The sequence below is a fragment of the Mastigoproctus giganteus genome, chromosome 10, assembly GCF_048544385.1.
Source record: "Mastigoproctus giganteus isolate SK-2022 chromosome 10, ASM4854438v1, whole genome shotgun sequence".
NCBI lineage: Eukaryota > Metazoa > Arthropoda > Arachnida > Uropygi > Thelyphonidae > Mastigoproctus > Mastigoproctus giganteus.
Genome location: NC_143584.1, coordinates 24558044 through 24579699, shown reverse-complemented (window position 1 = coordinate 24579699; position 21656 = coordinate 24558044). Strand labels below are relative to the sequence as shown.

Genomic DNA, 21656 nt, shown 5'->3' with positions numbered 1-21656 from the left:
AGCATATCTTATGCCATTATTATTGTCTTATATTCTCCATTTCAAGACATTTTATGAAGAACCTGAATAAATCTGTTTTGTATTGAGAGTACTTTGTCTTCACACATTGTTCATGTATTTCATATCCAAAAACCAATTCAACAGGGATTGCAAAACAGTTCTTGATAACTGGCTACCTGGACTACCTAGACATCACAAACAAGTTGTTTTATCTCTAGTTTCTAATTAGCCAGTCATTCATTTATCAATATCAGCTTTTATTCATCATATATCAACGTTGCCATAGTTTTAAATATATTGTTTTACCCTTTTCATGTATTATAATTTTCAACAAATTAATAAGCTGCTTTTTTTAGATTTTTTTTTTATAAATGTTTATACCAGAGGTGACCAATCAAAGCATGTGTGCCACAAACATCATGCATTGGAAAATATAAGGACATGCAGCCACCCAAAAATGTTTATATTATAAAAAAGTATTTTTTTTATTTAAAGGCAGATTCGTTTTGCAGTCTATGAGTGAGGTGTGGCTATTAATGTGCACAGTAACTACACACCAAGTGTGACCAGTGAGACAAAGGCTTAGCCTTTGTCTCACTGGTCACAGTTGACCTTTAACCTTTCCCTAGTTGGCTGCCAAGTCATTTACTTTGCACTGAGACAGTTTTTCATTACCTTGTTTTTTTTTTTCAGTATTCCAGAAAATGGCAAACAAAAGAATTGAACAACAAATTAACCTCAAAATTTTACATCAAGTTTATGGGTAAAATACTATATCAAGAGCTTACATGTTTAAATGGCATAAAAGATTTTTAGAAGAAAGAGAGAGAATGTGGAAGACAGACAACCAGGCTGTCTGGCATCCATGAAAACTAATGAAAATATGGACCAGGTAAGGACTGGGAAGGACATTGATTAGAAGTGATTGTAGTTTATGCATTATAATGGTTGCATAAGAACTCAGTATGGACAGAGAAATGGTTGAGGCAAATTTTAATTGAAAATTTAGGCATGAGAAAATTGTGTGCCAAGATGGTACCAGAAATTTTGAATGGAGGTCGAAGAATGAGAAGACTCCAAGTTTGTGAGGATGTTTTGAAAAAAATTGAAGATAAACTTCCTGAGTACTGTAATTACTTTATGAAAATTGGCTGTTCCACCAGTACAACCCAGAAACTGAAAGACAGTCAAGGCATTGGAAGACAAAACAATACCCCCCCCCCCCAAAAAAAAAACAAACAAACAATGTTAAAATCAAAAATGAAAACTGTGCTTCTTGTTTTCTTTGATATTAAAGGAGTTATTATGGATGGATATGTCCCACCAAATCTGACTCTCAGTCAAACATACTACATTGAACTTCTGACAGAGCTGCGTGAAATAATTGAATGGAAGAGACCTGACTTGTGGAAGGATGGCTGGATGTTCCATCAAGACAGTGCTCTACACACAACACAACGCACTCTTTTTGCCAGTTTCTGGCCAAAAACAAATCCCCATGTGTGTGTAAACATTCGCCCTACTCACCCGACCTAGCCCCTCGTGACTTTTTTTCTTCCCTAAACTGAAAAGTGCGCTTAAGGGAACCCATTTTTAGTCCACTGAAGACAATCAGAAAAAAAATGACCGAAGTGTTAAAAGGGCACTTACAGAAGGTGACTTCCAGAAATGTTTCTGTTCTTGGAAGAAACATATGGAACAGTCTGTGCAAGCCCAAGGCAGTTAGTTATTTTGAAGGGATAACTTGTAAGTTACGAAATATTTCATTATATTTATTTTATTGCAGCAGTCTCATTATTTAAAAGTCGCACCTTTATTAGCTACATTTGGCATTGAAAACCATACGTGTACAGGAAGCATGCAGAATTATATGGCGTCTCCGTAGACAGGTGGGCAGGAGCAGCAGTACGTAGCACACACTTCTTGATTAGAACGGGGTTCGAGCCCATGACCACTAAATACGGAGGATGTGGAAAGGTCAGGGAATGACCACCGCATATCCCCAGAGCAATATGGCCTTAGTTGCTAATGCTCCTAAAAACCAAACAACAAACAAACAGCAGAATTATACAGCAACAAAGTTTGTATTGGAATATTTAAAGCATTGTTACCCTTTTTAGGATGAAAAGGTTCAACATCCTTGTTTTATACAGACTAATTATGGTGCTGTTTCAATGCCTTTTGTTGCCTATGTGCATGTGTTAAAAGCCTTTTTGGAGAGAGAGAGAGAGAGAGAGAGAGAGAAATACTGGAATGATCCATAAGGAAAATCCTCAAGTTACCTCAAAATTTGAGGAAAAAAGGCCATCAGAAATTCTTGTACTCTATGATGGGATTTTCTAGATGCCAGTGACAAAGCGCTGTACCATTGTGGAAGTCGCTGTTCATCTTGTCACCCATAATTTGTAGAACAGCAACTTCAGTTAATGTGTTAAATCACCAGATTGGCCTCTGTTTTATAGTAGATAACTGTCTATAACTTGTAGCATCTTACAGATGCCATCATTTTTATTTTTTCTGTAGTTTTCTGAATTTCAGAGTGGGATCATATCCTCCCACATATCATTACCTACTAATTATCTTTAAGCAACGATGCAGTGTTCTTTGTTTTCATTTCTTGAATAGATCCACTTTCGTGGATCTATTCAAGAAATGAAAACCCGGCACCAAGCTCTGAACGTAGTGACTTGTGCAACAATACATACAAGTTTGCGAAGTTTAAAAAATGTCAAATGTGTGAGAGCTATATTTCCCATTTCTCTAGTTGTATTGGTTGGAGACTCACTGTTGTCATTCGGTGTATTCACGAGATAATAGGTGATATTGTAGGCCGACTCAAATTTTTCTGTTCAAACAGAACTTTTGTGAGATGGGATAGCGTAAGCAGAGGAGCGCATTTCTGGAGGTCACTACAATAAAACAATAAAAACACTTTGCAGGTCCCTGTTATTATAAATGGGTAGTAAACTCAATCTTATTGCATTTGCAATAATACTGACAGGTGGAATTCTGTGGATTTTTACGTTATTTCACCATAATAACGTAAAATTCTGAGGATTTTTACGTTATTATGATGAAATGCGTTTCCCCTTCCTCCCTCTTCAATCATATAAAAAACAAATTTTCGGAATCTTCTTTTCATTCCTATTTTTTAAGCTTCATACTTTTTACTCCATATTTCACTTGTGCAATTTGAGTATGCCGTGTTCGTCTTTATTTGATTGCCTATCTTTTTTGCTGTTTTAAATTTTACAATCCAAAAAAAAAAAAAAAAAAGTCAATGAACAGAAATATCAATTAGTATGTATATATTATCGTGCTATATTTACTGTAATATTTATTTATTAGAAAATTAAAATGTTTAAACCTGTGTTAGCAATTTTATTGGGTTTCTACCTTTTTTTTTTAGTGTTTTACTTACCAGACTGAACTTTTTTTTTTTTTTGAGTGCTCTGTTCCTATCCCTATTTTTCCCATAAGCCCTGTTGTTTTTAATGCACGAAATACCATATTGCGAAGATTTTTAGGAACACGTGTACCTTTGGAAAAGGGGTGATAATTGGAAGGGGAAGATTTGCTCTCCTTTTTTTTAGGAACTGGCTGGATATAAGCAAATTTCTATGCAGCAGGAAAAATAGCATTGGAATAAGAAGTGTAAGAAAAGGTGACACAAAACAGGAGCAAGTTCAGGAGTGCAGGTTTTGAGAACAAGTGGAAAAATGTCATTAAGACTAGAAGCTTTCTTGACATCAAGATTGTTCTGAATTCTTCCAATATCCTTCTGTCCGCTTATCCTGGGGAGCATTGAGTGGCATGGCATATAGTGGGAAGTAATTTACCAAGATTATCAAGAATTAGAAGAAAGTAGGATGCCAAAAAAGTCAAGTTTATCTCTAGCTGAGGATCAGGGCCATATTTACACTTCTCAGGGCTCGAGGTGCTAGGTATCCCCTTTTAGGATACCAGTCCAAAAAAAAAAAAAAAAAAATCTTGCATATATATATCAAATAATATCAAAAATTTGTGTTACAAAAATATTATAAAAACATCCACATCTTGTTTGTTAGCAGTAAATAATAGCAGGTGCATTATAAAACAGCAATGCAATAGCTAAATTACGAGTTCATAATTTAGCTATTTATGCACAATGTATGTGCATAAATATGTTTTCCTTGCCTTGCCTTGGCAAAAATATCTGTTAAATCATCATAAATGCTGTTTACTAAGTTCAGATTCAATAAATAACAATGCAAATTACTCATTTTATCTTGAATTAAATTATTCCTCAGATAGTTTTTTACTCGTTTGAGAACAGAAAATGACTGTTCCCCGTTTGCATTTGCCACAGGCATTGTGAGAAATAATTTCAGAATTGTTTCATTTTCAGAATTGTTTCGACATTAGGAAATGCTGATCTAAATCCATCATTAATAATATTGTACATAAACTCAATATTTGAAACATTTTCTTCTTTGGCATTGCTGCTGTTATGATTAATGCTTTTTTAAATATTAATATATCATTGTTTTAATTACTGCTCCATTTAATTCATTGTTTATTGACAATTTCAGATTTTTAATTCAAATGAGATTATAATAACAGCTTAAAAGTAATATAACTGATAATGATTCAATATAAAAAATTAACACTTGAATCAATTCATATTTTAAAAGAGCGAGAAAACAAAGCTTTCAATAAAGGAAATGTATATTTGATATTTAAATTTTTTGTTAAAGCAGAATCAAAATTTATTAAATTACAACACTACTTTCAGAGAGATAGATATGTACCTATATTTACTTCAGTGTGCACTCCTGTATATCACACTTTAACTTTGCATATCCAAGTTTCCCACAATACTATACCGAGAAGTCGCACTGGTCATTGCTTTCTTGTATTCATAGCCAGTAGAAAAGATTAAGGCATGTTCCCGATGTGGATAATACACTGTGGTCAGCCTGTGTTCTATTGGTAAACCCTATTAGAGAATTAGAAGACAGTGATTTTCCTTTATTCTGGAAATTAATCTATTCTTTTGGAGAAATGAGTCATCCACACTTTCAGTAAATTTCACCTGTCTGTTTGCAATGTAAACATGGTAGGCACAAGTGGGCCCTAGTTTAGATCAAGGCTTTATAAAAAGAAATCACTTTAAAAATTTCCTATTACAGAGGCCTCTTTATCGTGAGGCCTGAAGCTAGTGCCTCATGTGCCTCTTTATAAGTACAGTCCTGCTGAGGGTGCAACAAACCAAATGTAAAAGAGTTAGAATTATAAGAGCACAAGTTGGGGCCAGTAGTTCTGGCCAGAGAATAGGAAGGAGAATCTGATTTTTTGACTTGATTTAACCTCTTCTCATCTCACATAAGTTTTTTTTTCTCCCCTGTCTTTTCTTTTCATAAAAAAAAAAAAAAAAAAAAAGTTAAAATTGGATTTTTTAAAATTCTGTGAAATTCTTATTTTTATTAATGAATAAATAACTAAAAATAATTTGCCACAATTGTTCAGTTATCTGTTAAAAAGAAAAGAAATAACAGCAGACTTCATTTGATAGTTTTATTTTCAATGCAGCACATACTATACAATCCAGGGATGATATCTCCTCAATTTAAAAGCAATGAAGATTAATTAAAGAAATTAGCTTATTTAAAGCTAATATTATTAAAGATCTGTTTTCAAAAAAAAAGGTAAATGTATGGATGGATCCTGTAACTTGCATTGCCGATAGTCTAGAAATAGGAGTCTAAGCATTGCCCTCTGCTCCCAATAAATTAGTAAAGAACACCTCTATGTAATCACAATTATAAAAGACTGGAGAGTGGTGAGTATAGAGACACTATGGCATGAACGCCAAAACAGGTTGATGGATGATAAACTGATCAGTAGTATGTTATTTTAGTGCAGTTCTACCAATGGTGTGCCACCCAGCTGATTTTGTGTGCTGATATGTTCCAGTGATTTGGCACAACTTCAAATATTTAATATATTCATTGCAAAAGCTGTATGGCTTTATAAATAAATGGTAAATTTTGGACTTAGTTTGGCAGCTAGCCAACTATCGTGAATTCCTAAGGCCAAAGCATATTTCCTTATGACAGTTTCAAGTCTGCTTCTTTCAAACACAATTCATATAGCAAGTTGGCAACTGAGATTTTAGAAGTGTTAAGTTAAATATTCTTTAACTTATATAATTATATTTGGAGGACCAATTTGTCATCAAGTATTGTTATTCAAAGAAGTTCAGGTTGAAATGAATCATTTTTGCGGGAAGAAAATTAAATAAATAAAAAACAGAAAAGTAAAAAAAAATTTCCACCACTTATATCATTGAAGGATAAAGAAATAGTTCCTTGAATCATTATCAGTTTTTCTTTCATAATACTGAAAGAAAAAAATAATTGATTTTCATTGGGCCATGGTTGGGAACTGAAAAATGCACAAGGAAACTTGAAATATAACTAATTATCTAAATTGGCATTTTAATAATTCCACATAGTTGAGTATGAGAGAATATTCATCTAGATGTTAAAAAAAACAAGCAGTGCTATCTCTCTCTCTCTCTGTCTTTCTTCCTCTTCTGGAGCAGCTTTGGAAATATTCTTGACAGGCAAGTCTAGACTGCAGGGCCATTTTGTTATAGAAAAAAAAATATATATAATAAATAAATAAAATAAAATAAACTTACTCAACATTTTTAAAGAGTGAAACGTCTACAACTATGTTTCTTTTACAGTCACAATCAGTCGATCACTAACAAACAGTACAAAAATAAAATGCCCAGGCAGAAAAATCATGGGTAAGCCAATGTTCAAGAGCATACTGTACAGGTAAACAATCTTGTGGCTTTTTTTTTTTTTTTTTTAGCGAAATTTAATTTCTAGTGTAGTGTGGACTAAAAATCTGATTTTTCTGCAAAATCTTCTGTTTCTTCCTGTTTTTTGGAAAGAATTCATATTTTGTTTTTACCTGTTTTAGCTAAGGAGTAACCTGCTTTCCTCCTGTTCACTGTTACCCAATCTCCAGCTTTTTTGAAAATCAAAAGTTAGCAACTATGGGAATAGATATTGCACAGATCATCCCGTTTTATATTTTTGTAATGTCAAGTGACACGAGGTTGTGATCTGAGGTACCAAGAGGATCTGCTAACATTGACTGTACTTTGAAGGATTGTGTGGTATTCTGTTAGATAAATATACAAGTTTTGTAAGGTCATTAGTAATCACAAAAGCCTGAGCTTCTTGACCAACATAGAAAATTAGAGCCATCTGGTTTTGTGAACATTTAAAATCACCAAGAAAAATTATTCACTCTTAGGAAAGTTAGTTTGGAAAAAGCAAAGTTTCAAAGAAAGGAATTTAATAATTTCTGAGAGATTTGTAGAGTTAGGAGAACAGTGGAGGTAAATGTGATCAATTAGGATTGATCAATTTGATCAATTAAGCCAGAGGAGATTCTAGATTAGGAAGTCTCTGACTAGGGATATCAAAGCAGACATACACAAGTACCACCTTTGAAGTGAAAAGAATCATGGAACAAATAATTAGAGCAACTGAGGTGAGTGTGGTGGTTGAGGCAACTAATAAATGAGATTCTGTCAGAAAAAGGCTTGATAGGTAGATTGTAGGTGGAAATGGTTGAGATTGAAATGTAGACTACATGTATTTGTAAAATGAATTAGGAAGTTTTCGGGAGGAAAGTCTTTTTGCAGGAAAGTTTGTTCTGTTAGGTTGACTATTCATGGCACATTGTGTACTTAAGATAAAAGTAGAAGTAGGCAGAATATGTTGTATGAATTGAAAACATTTTTGGATGTGGCATACTCAAAGCGAGAATATACCCAGCTTCTTAACATACATGGTTTTGACAGTCTTCCGCTTACACACTGCTGAGACTTCCAGTGACAAATGGCAGATTAGAGGCGGTGAAATTATATACTAGCTGATCTAGATGCTTTTCCTAGAGTATTACCAATAGGTTTGGTCCTGTGGACTATCTAGTGGCCTGCCTATGAAAATCCTTTTAAAGCAGTACCCTTAATTGTAAGGAATAATGATTATACTGCATGATAGAAGAGATGGGCTGCTGTGGATGTTGAAACTTTACACTAAGGCAGGGTTTCTCAAACTTTATCAAACGTGGACCGGTGTTTGCAGATTTTTTTTTCTTTTTTCACGACCCACTTATAGCTATAAATTAATGTATTTTCAATAATTATACATGTAGGTTCAGGAAATAATGACACTACCATTAGGACATTTAACATACCAGTAATAATGCAATTAGGTATTCATTAACATCAGTAAATACAGGGTGTCTCAAAAATATTGGTACAAACGTTTAGGGGGGGTAGGTAACATCTAAAGGAATGTGAATCGCATAGGAACCCATAACCGGAAACGTCACGGGAAAGTAGTATCAGAGGCACAAGAAGCAGAAATGACACAAGACAGTAATTAGTGGCAAAAATTTAATTGACATAATATTAACAATGGAGTATGAGATGGATGCATTTCATGATGTTACAACAGATGCTTGAAGGTTCCACCATGAGACGGGATGCATGCGTGACACCAACGCAGCATGGATTGGCAGACACGGTCGAACATACCTGGAGTTTCTTTGACAGTAGCAGCAGCGCAGACGAGTCTCGCCACGAGATCCATTTCCGTCTCCACACGCTTCTTGATTAGACCGGGGTTTGAGCCTGTCACCACCAAATACGGAGGATGCAGAAAGGTCAAGGGAATGACCACCTCATATTTCCGGAGCAATATGGCCTTAGTTGCTAATGCTCCTAAAAACCAAAAATAACAAATAACAATCCGTCTCCACAGGCGATTCATACACGATAGATTTGAGGGCCCCCACAGAAAGAAATCAAGGCTCGATAAATCAGATGAGCGTGGGGGCCAGGCAACAGGTCCACCACGGCCAATCCATCGACGCCCAAAACGGCTGTTCAAATGGTCACTAACACACCTTCCATAATGGGCAGGTGCCCCGTCATGTTGAAAGCAAATGTTGTGTCTCACATTTGCTGGAATATCGTCAAGTAACCCTGGTAGAACTTGTTCAAGAAAGATCCGATATTTAGCGGAGTTCATGCGGGATGGTAACAGGTATGGGCCGAATAAGCAGTCACCGACCATACCTGCCCACACATTTATTGCGAAGCGATGTTGTGCCACATGGGGGCGCACACCATGTGGGTTGTCGTGAGCCCACATATGAGCATTGTGCTGATTGAATAAGCTTTCCCGAGTGAAATAAGCCTCATCCGTGACAAAACATAGGCTGGAAAATTCAAGTCTTGAACACTTTCTAGGAGAAACCACTGTGCAAAAGCCACACGTGCAGGATGATCTTGGGGGAGCAGTAACTGAACCCTTTTGAAATGAAAGGAATCGTCGTGCCAGACACGCTGTACACTGCAACGAGACACTCCTAAGGCAGAGGCAACGGCACGTGTGCTGGTAGTAGGATTATTCTGGATGGCATTTAACACACTTTCTTCCATGGCGAGAGTTCGCGTCGAACGTGGTCTGCCCGCACTACTCCTGTTAACTCTAAATGACCCATAATCGCACAAATTTTGATGCACACGCGCAAACAAACGGTGGTCTGGTACATGTCTGTGTGGTAAGCGTTCTCCATAAATTCGTTGAGCGGCTCGTCCATTGCCCTCTGCTGATCCATACACTAGGTGCATGTCTGCCAGCTCACAGTTCGTATATCGATGCATGCTCTTCATGAGGCAACAACTGCTTGAATGAGTAAACCAGAAATTTTCCCTCTCGCAAACTGATGAACAGCGCCGTGTACCGACTTACGGTGATGTTTCCGGTTATGGGTTGCTATGCAATTCACATTCCTTTAGATGTTACCTACCTCCCCTAAACGTTTGTACCAATATTTTTGAGACACTCTGTATAAATAAAAGATAGGTTGTTTATTTTAAAACATTTACATAAAATATGACATATTTTTGAGTCTGTTTTGGGGCAAATAACTACATGTACAGTAATACCCTGAAGTTACGCGATAGGTGGGTCCGACGAAAATCGCTCAAGTCATTCGCGTAAGTCGGGGTACAATTTTGCATATAAATACATAATATTTTGTTTAATTGGGACCAAGGGCTAACAAAAACACTAGTTTAGAAGAAAAATATTTAATAAAATTGCAGTTCTTTATACATATTAATACAAAATATGTATTAAAAAAATAAATGAGTTACGTAAAAAAGTTATTTCGATGTCGATGGCTTCATAAAATCTAACAAATTCGTCTGACGACACAGCGCCTTTTTTTTCATCCAGAATTTCTTCGTAGCAAGCTAATAATATTTTTATTCCTTGCTTTGTAGCTATAATGCGTTCTTCATTGGAGTCTGTTTTCTAAAATTTTTAAGCTTTTCAATTGAGCTGAGACCTTCTGTCAAGCTTGCAATTGTCATGTGCTTTTCTGGTGGAACTGGGTCTGAAGTGTCGGATACTTCACTGTCGTTTTGCTCATGCATCTCTATGAGCTCATTCATTGTCAGCTCCTGACTATGTGAATCCAGCAGCTCGTTGACATCATCACCATTGACTTCCAGATCTAATTGCCTGGCAAGATTAACAACTTCTTCCATCACATGAGCGACATGATCAGTTTCTGGCGTTGTTTTCGTCTCGGTTTTGAAAAAAAAAATAAACAAAGTTGCTTCCAGACACCAATGTTTTTTATTGAATTTCATCCCAAGATTCTTCAATGATTCTTACGGCATCTAAAACATTGAATTGTTTCCAAAAGTCTTTAACAGATATCTCACTATTTTGTCTCATAGCTTCATTCAGACGTGCAAACGAACGCCTCATGTTGTAAGCCTTGAATGTTTTGATGACTCCCTGGTCCATCGGTTGAAGCAAGCTGGTTGTGTTTGGAGGCAAAAACACAACTTTCACACATGGGTCGAAATTAATTTGGTAGGAGGGTGACCGGGTGCATTATCAATAAGAGGCATCACTTTAAATGGAATCTGTTTAGACTTGCAATAACGTTCGACTTCGGGTATGAAGTGGTGACCAAACCAGTCCTCAAAAACGGAAGCTGTCACCCGAGCTTTATGATTCGACTTCCAAATCACTGGTAAGCTAATTTTAGATATACACCAATCGAAAAAATCAAGAACCGCGTAACTCCGAGTTCGCGTAAGTCGGGGTATTACTGTATTTATTTAATGAGTAGGGTGATACTGTTTTTCACCACATAGTAATTTTAAATCAGGGGAAAAGATGCCAGCTTGATTCTCAAATCTGAATCGTCCAATCTATTCTGGCATTTGTTTTTTTAAAAAAAACTAATGTTAAGAATCTGGTTTCACATTTGTAATTTGTTACAAATGGCATAAGAAATTTCGGTGCTTTTTTCTGATAAATGCTTATATTCTTCACAGCAACTTAGCCAAAAGTTTATCAATGAGCCCTGATTGAAGTGGTCTTTTAATGCTGTGTTACATGACAGTTCAATAACAGAATCAATTTCTTGTTCATTGAGACAGAATTCTTCAACATTAAAAGTAAACTGTGATCAACAAAGTAAAGTGATCCCACTGTACAGTGGAATCAATGTTGAATTCTAAATGGGAAGCCTTCAGGGACTTAATTTTGGAAGCTACTAGGCTTTTCATTCCAACTAAAGAAATACTGTTCAGGGTTTAGGCCTAAATCGATGACAGATGAATTAATGAGGCTCGTGGCAGAGAAGAAAAATGTATGGGATGCATATAAAGTATCAGGTGACACAGATGCCTATGGCAGATATAAACTAGTCTGTAATCAAGTCACAAAGAAGGTTAGGCAGGTGAAGGCGGATTACAAGAAATCTTTGTCAAAGGATGCAAAGAAAAACAGCAAAGAGTTCTTTACTTATATAAACTCTAGAATGACAGGGATGAATCAGATTGCCGTAACTAGACCACTTAACATAGATGGGTTGACTATTGATGATCATGCTCAGGTAGCTGATAAACTGAATGAGTATTTTGCATCTACATTCACACATGAGGAGTTATTCAATGAGAGGAGTGCCAGAAGTTTATCAAACTCTTAACAGGGAGCTGAGTGATTTTGTAATAACGGAGAGCAAAGTTGAGGAGAAATTTTTGAAGTTAAACATAAGGAAGGCACCTAGGGTGGATGGGATCTATCTGTATTATTAAAGGAAGCAGCAAAGGAAGTAAGCAAACCCTTAGCCATAATTATGAGAGCTTCCTTCGACTCAGGGGAGGTCCCCATGGACTGGAGGTGTGCAAATGTATCACCAATTCACAAAGTGGGTTCAAAAGGTGACAAATAACTATAGACCTGTTAATTTAACTTGTGTTCTGGGGAAAATAATGGAATCACTGGTTAAAGAAGCATTGCAGGATCATCTAGACAAGACTGGAGTAATAGTTAAGACACAGCATGGGTTTGTTAAAGGGAGGTCTTGTCTGACAAATTTGATTGGATACTATTATGTGGTCACAAAAGAACTGGATGCAAAAAATAATTTCCTAAAATCCAGGTATCATATACTTGGATTTCAGGAAAGCTTTTGATACTGTTGCACATGGAAGACTGCTGTACAAATTGGAGAATTATGGCATCAAGGGTAAGTTGCTACAATGGATAAAGGGATGGTTGAGTGGGAGACGACAGAGAGTGGTAATCAATGGATACTGCTCTTTGTGAACAAATGTTATTAGTGGAGTCCCACAGGGTTTGGTTTTGGGGTCCATTGTTGTTTTGTATATTTATCAATGGTATTGATGTAGGTATATCAGGTTCAATGTCCAAGTTTGCAGATGATACAAAGGTTGGCAGGGTTGTTAACGACAGTAAAGACAGTATGCTACTCCAACTGGACCCAGTGCGTAGCGCACACTTCTTGATTAGACCGGGGTTCGAGCCCGTGAGCCACCAAATACGGAGGATGTGGAAAGGTCAGGGAATGAACACCGCATATACCTGGAGCAATATGGCCTTAGTTGCTAATGCTCCTAAAAGCCAAATAACAACAACAACAACCAACTGGATCTAGATAAGTTGTGAAAATGGGATGAGAAGTGGCAACTGAAATTTTGCCTAGAAATCGGAGTGTCACTAAAGCATAGGAGCAGAAGAATCCTTTTTTGCGAGATATTAGACAAGACTGAGTTTTAGAAGGGTTGAAATCAACTAAGTTGTCTTTGCCCCACTGGAGAATTACCTGAAAATCGGCATTTAAGGAATTGGTAGCAGATTTTAGAGCAGTTGAAGCTAATTGAGCAGGACAAGGTTTCTCAAAATGGAAAGTGGAATGCAAGTGCTATCATCGGCAAAACTATGGATAGGATTTCCAGTCAATGGAAGAAGTTCATTAATATACAAGAGGAAAAGAGGTGGGGGAAAGAACTGAACCTTGGGGGACACCAGCATTAGTAGAGAAGTTAGAAGACAGAGAGCCATCTACCATCACCCTCAGTGAGCGATCAGAGAGAAAACTGGATAACCAATTACTAAAAACAGTTGGCAAACCATAAGATGGAAGCTTGTTTAGAAGACCTGTATGCCAAACACGATCGAAAGCCTTTGAGATGTCAAGAGCAACTGCTTGTGTTTCACCGAACTTTTCCATTGAATTAGTCCTTAAATGGGTTACATAAGCCAGAATATCACCAGTGGATCGACAGTGACGGAATCCACACTGGCAATCGTTGATCAGACGGAAGGTTTCTAGGTAGTTTAAGAGTTGGCGGTTAATTGATTTCTCCATTACTTTAGAAAGAGTAGAAGTAATTACAATGGGACAATAATTGGATGGGAGCGATTTGCCACCCTTTTTAGGAACTGGCTGGATATGAGCAAATTTCCAAACAGAAGGAAAAACACCTTTGGAATAAGAAAGTGAAAAAAGGTGGCAAAAAATAGGAGTAAGTTCAGGACACAGGTTTTGAGAACAAGTGGAGAAATACCATCAGGACCTGGAGCTTTCTTAGCATCAAGATTCATCAAAATTCTTCTAATATCCTTTTGACGGAAGATCACAGGAGACATTGAATGGAGCGTGTTGGGAATGGTGGGAGGTGTTTTGCCAAGATCATTAATACACGAGTTGGAAGAAAAATGGGATGCTAGCAGTCACTTTATCCTTGGCTGAAGTGACAATAGAACCATCTGGTTTGGTCAGAGGCGGGAGCAGAGATGGGCAAAAGTTGTGGCCAATAGCTTTGGCAAGACACCAGAATGCTCAGCTACCATTAGGACAAGAAGCAAGTTTTCTACTCTTAGCCTGTTCAAACTCTAGTTTGGACTGATTAATAACTGCTTTACAATTGTTGCGAGCGTTGGTATAGGCAGAAAATGAAACTGAAGAATTAGAAACAAGCCAATTATGATATGCAGCATTCTTCTCTTGAACAGCCTTAGCACATTTATTGGAAAACCAAGGTTTAGATGAAGGACGAGATTTTAAAGTGGAGTGTGGGATAAAGGATTCCATTCCTGCAAGAATAATTTCACTGACACGATCTGAGCAAACGTTTACATTAGAAGTTTTGAAACAGTAATCCGACCAAGGAAAAGAAGAAAAGAAGTCTCGCAGGTCATCCCATTTTGCATTCTTGTAATACCAAACAACACGAGGTTGGGAATAGCCATGAGATAAAGGCTCTATTGGAGAAGAGACAATCACCAAGTTGTGGTCTGAAGTGCTTAAATGACCTCTCACTTCGACCGTGTACTTAGAAGGGTTGTTTGTGAGAAAAAGATCGAGCATATTGGCTGTATGAATAGGATTGTCCAGTATTCTTGTAGTTAAATGAATAATCTGTGCTAGGTCATTAGTAATTGCAAAATCCTGAGCATCTCGACCTGCTGGGTCGGTGCAACTAGAAAACGGAAGCCAGCTGGAGTTGTGAACATTAAAATCACCAAGGAAAATTACCTCACTGTTAGGAAAGTTGGACTGGAGAAAGTCAAGTTGCAAAGAGAGGAAGTCAAAGAGCTCCAAGTGATTAGTGGATTTGGGAGAACGGTAGAGACAACAGATGAATTTGACACAATGAGGTAGAGAGATTTTAAGCCAGAGAAGATCAAAGAGAGTAGATTCCAAATTGCCAAGTCTCTGACAGGGAATATCAGAACGGACATATGCACAAGTACCGCCTTTCAGGCAAAGGAATCATACAGCGAATAATTTGGGCATCTGAGATGAGCAGTAGTTGAATCAACCGATAACTGAGATTCTGTCAGAAAAAGTACATGGGGTTTGGCAGACTGCAAGTGGAAATGGACATCGTTGAGATTAGAATTGAGACCACGTATATTTGTGAAATGAATTAGGAAGTGCTTGGGAGGTTTAGATCTTTTCGCAGATAAGCTTGCTCTATTAGTTTGACAATTCATGGTGTATTCAATAGTAAGAAAAAGTGGGTGGGACATGCTGTATGAAGTAATGAAATTTTTGGATATGGCATACATGTGGTAAGAATATACTCAGATCCTTGACATAACGTGGCCTCGACAATGCTCCCCGCATACACACTACTTGGACTCCCCTCAGTCACTATCTGGCAGAGTAGAGGCAGCAAGATTATACACTAGCTGATCCGGAAGCCTCCTAGAGAGTTACCAATAGGTTCGGTCCGGTGTACTAACTAGCGGTCGGCCTGCGAACACAATTTTAGAGCTGTACCCTCGAAATGTAAGGAATATTGGATCTCGCCACGACATTCGTCATAACCTCAAAAGTCGTCAATCATACTGCATGATGGAAGAGATAGGGAAGGGTTGACCAGAACTTAGCTCTAGAGACTAAACATGGGTTCCACCACTTCAAGCCTCCAATAAGCAAAGTGGTGGTATTGCACCGGTTGATGAGTCATCTACCACCTAGTACTGCCTAGTAACATAGAGGGGTGGTGTTCCTCCATGTGGTGTGGGTGCCACACGTCGACCCCTGCTTACTTTGGTTCACACCTGGGTTGTCACCCACCATGTACTTGTGCATGGAGGTTATATCCAGGATTACTAACAGTCCCACCATCGTGAAGGTGCAAGCAGAGGATTTGGCTGTTACAGACTGTCCGGACTTCGCCGAAATTGGGTCCACTTGACTTGAGTGTCTCCCGAATATCAGTTCCATCAGCGTTTTAGACTCCCAGGTAGCAAGTACAGCTTGTCTGGCATATCTGAGAGAATGTCTGTGACAACCTCACATACCATTCTTTCCATCTTCCTTTAATTGTGTTCTCCTCCGTTAAAATTCGCCCTTGGAGTCCTTAATTACAGTAAGTTTTGGACAGAACTTTTGTCTTAATGACTTAACATCATTAGTGTTGTTTCATTTGTTGTGGTATTCAATTTCTTTGCACCTTTTGATTGATATAATTCTGTTTGTCCTGGCTTAAACAGCACTCAATGACTTTGCGCAGTTTCTGATACTCTTCGTTTCTTTGTACACCCTGTGCTTTTGCAATTATTTTCTGTTCAATAAGTTTAAAAGTGGCTTCTGTAATCCATGGCTTCCTAATCTTTTTCCTTTCTCTAATGTATCTATTTACTGAATCCTTAATAATGCTTTTTGTATTTTTCCCCAATTCCTCAGGCAGCATTTCTTCATCCAGTTCTAATAGAACTTGAAAACGATTGCTTGTTTCTATTATATAATTGTGTTTGGAATATTTTCTACATCCAGTCATCTAGGTAAAACAGTATTCATAATCTTTTTCAGCTTCACCTTGAGATTGACTTGAAGTAGCCGATAATCACTGCCACAATCTGCACCAGGAGGTGTCTTTGCTGTGATAACACTGGAATGCCATCTTTGTTGAATAAGGATGTAATCAATTTGATTTCTTGTTTTATGATCAGGAAATTTCCATGTGTAGTCTTCTTAGGTGTTGCTGAAAGGAGGTGTTACATATGACAAGACTCAGATGACAAAATTCAATTAAACTTTCTCCCCATTCATTTTTAGTGCCAAGATCAAATTTTCCACATTCCAGACTAGAAGAAACTGTCTTGTCCACTTTTGCATTGAAATCACCCACGAGTATCAAAACATCCTTTTTTGGGATCAAGTCAAGAGTTGCTTGGAAGTTTTCATAATAAACATCCATTTTTTTTTTTTTTTTTTTGCATTAGCAACTAAGGCCATATTGCCCCAGGGATATGTGGTGGTCATTCCCTGACCTTTCCGCATCCTCCGTATTTGGTGGTCACGGGCTCAAACCCCGTTCTAATCAAGAAGCGTGTGCTACGCACTGCTGCTCCTGGCTACAGAGGCACCATATCTTCATCTGTGGCTGTTCATGTTGGTGCATGTGCAACTAAAACTGTGAGATTTACTGATTGGCTCTGACGTCTAACCGTCATCATTCTACTATTAATAGGATTGTATCCAAGAAGGGACCTTGAACATTCCTTATGCAATATAACAGCAGCATCATGTTCCTTTACTTGGTCATTTCCAGAAAAAAACAATCAGACCCATTTCTAGTGTTGAAATGACCTTGTCCTGTCCACATGACTTTGATTGCTCCTAAAATGTCAGTTTTGTACCTGTCCATTTCATTGATGATCATTTCCACCTTGCCTTCTTTTAAACTTTTTACATTTCATGTGGCCATGTCTACCCTCTTCTTTCTCAAATTTAATTTTGCAGGGCATACAATGACATCCAGGATCTGGTTTACAGCAGTTTTTGGAGTTGTTTTTGTTGTGGTCTCTGTGGCATCAGATAATGTGGTATGCCTGTGCCTTCCACATGGCCAATTTTGAAAGTGACCAGCTTTAATCGTAGGAAGAATGGTATGGAGAGTTTTAGGTTTGACCAACAGAGATCCCACAAGATGTTAGGCAAGAGAAAGTTGATTACAGCAGAGCCCCGCTTACTGCAGAAAGGCTGGTTACAACTGGGTTTCACCTGGTTCCCGGAGGCTGTCATTTGGAACTGTATCACCCACAGCAATTCAACCTCTAGGCATGAAACCACCACGTAGGAGTGGAGATTTTTTTTTTTCCTTTGAGGTTTACTCCTCTAGATCTGCTGCATTTTGTGTTAATAGGGTTATCTCAGGAAGGATGTGTTTCTTCACCATGCATGGATGGTCTTAGGTAAGGAGAGCTATGTATGTGCACCCTTACCCCTGGTAAGAGTGTACTCCTGGCTCTCACAAAATGAGGGCCAGGACTAAAACTGTCCTCAAGATCCTTAGCCCCATCATTGCCACTACTAATCTAATTCTAATTATTTCATGTAATATACTGTTAAGTATCTCCAATCAAAAACTAATACAAAAACTACTGAAATATAGAACTCAGCTTGGAAAATGACTTCACTGTTGGAAAAGTTACTGGCAATAAGAATATTTGTGACTTAAATAGCATCAATCCTGAATACAATGGATAAGATAATAGACTTGCCACCACATCCTATCTTTACACCCTTAACATTTTAGATTAGAAACAAATAGTGCTGTGCTCTGCTGCTAATCAGGACGAATCTTTCATATATAATTTTTCTTTTTTAGTGTAATCCCACTTGTGAAAAGTAACTAGGGACTAAATATTCTCTAAGTCTTCCTGTAATTTTAGGAAAATAGATAATTTGAATTTTATATGCTTCTTAATTTTAAGGTGTTATAATGAAGTTATTTGGATTAATCTGTATTTAAATATTTTCTAGCCATTTTCTTTACTGTTCACACTTAGTAAGGAAAATGCCTAACCACATTAGAAAATAATGTGTTAACCTTATTAGAAAATCTTTGTATCTTATATTAAAATAAAAGAGCTTTGTCTGACATATTTTAATAATTTTGTGCAGTAATGCTACAGCCACAACCTGTTGAATATGATCAGGATGAAAAGAATAAACATAAATTCATGGTCCAGACAATATTTGCTCCAGATGGTGATATCAACCAAGATGGTCTTGTGAGTAATATTTTAATTTAATATATAGTAGTAGTAGTAGTAGTAGTAGTGGCACTTGATGCAAGAAAGCAAGTGTAGGAGCTTATGCAGCATCAGCCAAAAAAAAAAAAAAAAAAAAATCACACCATACCCTCCAATTGCCTGTCCAGTTCCTCCTTAAATTTATTTAACCTATCAACTTCCACAATATTGTCTGTATCTTATGAGCTACTTCTCAAAATCTTTGTTGGTAACTAAGAGTTAGGTAGAGACTTTGAAATAAGAACATATTTCTAGAATAGTAATCATCATAAAAATTATGACCAGCAAATACATTTTTTTGGTGTAGCTTTTTCTTTTTTCTGCTTCAATGTGTTACCATTCTGTGCATTCTGATCCAGAATTAAGACTTGGACAAAAAATAGTTCTAGTGATAGCAGAGGCTAAATTTGCAGGAATTGTTTTTAACAAGAAACTTTCATTTTGGCAACAAATCTGTCATCCAAGAAAAGGTGTGCAAAAGGGATTAACGTTCAGTGTTTCACCTCCTCAACCTCATGGGTATAGATTGATATATCTTCATGCATTAAAAATCTGCAGATAAAGGAATCATTAGGTGGCAGTGATCACAGTGTGCTGAAGTGGGATTTAATCAAAGAGGTAACTACCATCAGGGGTAAAGGGAAAGGTTTTTGCATTAGTAAAGGTGACTACAGTGGTCTGAGACGGTATTTAAATTCTATATGGTGGGACCAACTGATGATGTTACCAACAGCAAATTCAAAATGGGAAGCATTCAAAAAATTAATCTTGGAAGCTGCTAGGCTTTTCATACCAACTAAGAAATACTATTCAAGATTTAGGCCTAAATGGGTGTCAGATGAACTAATGAGACGTGTGCCAGAGAAGAAAAATGCATTGGTGACACAGAAGCCTATGATAGATATAAGCTCAGGGGCTCACATCTGGTGAGTATGGGCTTGGCACACCCAAGGTCCTGAGCTGGATATCATCATTCTTCTCTTTCTTGGTGATTCCCTTTTGATTCTCTCTCTCTCTCTCTCAGGGTAATTCAGAAATTTTTTTTTTCCCCTTACACCATATGCTAATAATAATAAGCTGGTCTGTAACCAAGTCACAAAGGAGGTTAGGCAGCAAAGGCAGATTACAAGAAATCTTTGGAAAAGGATGCAAAGAAAAACAGGAAAGAGTTTTTGTTACTTCTGTAAATTCTAGAAGAAAAGGGATGAATCAGATTGATCCACTTTATATCGATGGTTCAACTGTTGATGATCCTGATGAGGTAGCTAACAAACTAAATGCATATTTTGCATCTACATCTACATTACACATGAGGAGTTATTGAGGGGAGGGGAATGCCAGAGGTGAATTGAACTCTGGGAGTGAGCTAGATGATTTCGTAATAAATGAGAGCAAAGTGGAGGAGAAATTGTTGAAGATAAACGTAAGAATGGAATATCGGGTGGATGGAATCTATCCAGTTATATTAAAGGAGGCAGCAAAGGAAGTAAGCAAACCTTAGCCATAATTATGAGAGCTTCCTTGGACTCAGGGGAGGTACCCATAGAATGGAGATGTGCAAATGTGACCCCAATTCACAAAGGAGGATTAAAGGGCAACACAAATAATTACAGACCTGTTAGTTTAACTTCTGTTCCAGGAAAATTAATGGAGGCACTGGTTAAAGAAGCACTGCAGGATCATCTAGACAAGACTTCAGTTATAGCTGGGACACAGCATGGGTTTGTTAAGGGGAAGTCTTGTATGACCAATTTGATTGGATACTATGATGAGGTCACAAAGGAAATGGATGCAAAGAATAATTTTGATATCATATATCTGGATCTTAGAAAAGCTTTTGATACTGTTGCACATGGAAGACTGCTGCATAAATTGGAGTAGTGTGGCATTGGAGGCAAATTGCTGCTATGGATAAAAGGGATGGTTGAGTGGGAGAAGACAGAGTGGTAATCAACGGACACTGCTCTTCATGGACTATTGTCATTAGTGGAGCCCCCCAGGGTTGTGTTGGGTCTCTTGTTGTTTTCTATATTTATTAATGATATTGATGAGGGTATATCAGGCTTAATGTCTAAGTTTGCAGACGATATGAAGGTCGGCACAGTTGTTAATGACAGTATGCTGCTGCAACAGGATCTGGAAAAGTTGAGCAGATGGGCTGAGAGGTGACAACTGAAGTTTAACATTGACAAATGTAAAGTACTGCATATGGGAAGCAGTAACCCCAGAGTAATGTATCAACTCTGTGGTACTACACTGACAGTGGTAGAGAATGAAAAGGACCTAGGGGTAATTGTGTAGTCAGATATGAAGTTTTATGAGCAGTGCAGATGGTCTGCAAGAGTTCCTCATGATGTCTTGTCAATGATATACAAGAATTTTTATAGCAGGGATAAGGAGGTGATTATCCTCTTGTATAAGGCAATGGTTGGGCCATACCTTGAGTACTGTATACAGATCTGGAGGCCTCATTTTTCAGAAGGATGTAGAGCTCCTGGAATGAGTATAGAGAAAGGCAACAAGATTAGTGAATGGAACAAAGGGTTGCTCTTACGAAGAAAGTCTTATGTTTTGCAAATTAGTGTCTGGAGACTAGGCACCCGCAAGATGATTTGATTGAGGTGTATAAGGTTTTGAATGGTTTGAGCATACTCAGTGCTAATGGGATTCTTACTTTTGCTCACAATAATC

General features: G+C 37.5%; 1 protein-coding gene across 2 annotated transcripts in view; it reads left to right on the top strand.

Annotated features, from left to right (window-relative positions):
• Positions 1-21656, top strand: part of LOC150078877 (vesicle-associated membrane protein-associated protein B/C-like) — a 141711-nt gene that overhangs the window by 31511 nt on the left and 88544 nt on the right. For both annotated transcript variants that reach the window (XM_090383999.1, XM_090383998.1), the window contains exon 3: positions 18835-18944. In XM_090383999.1, coding sequence (XP_090240125.1) covers positions 18835-18944 — 110 coding nt within the window. The remainder of the gene's footprint in view (positions 1-18834; positions 18945-21656) is intronic.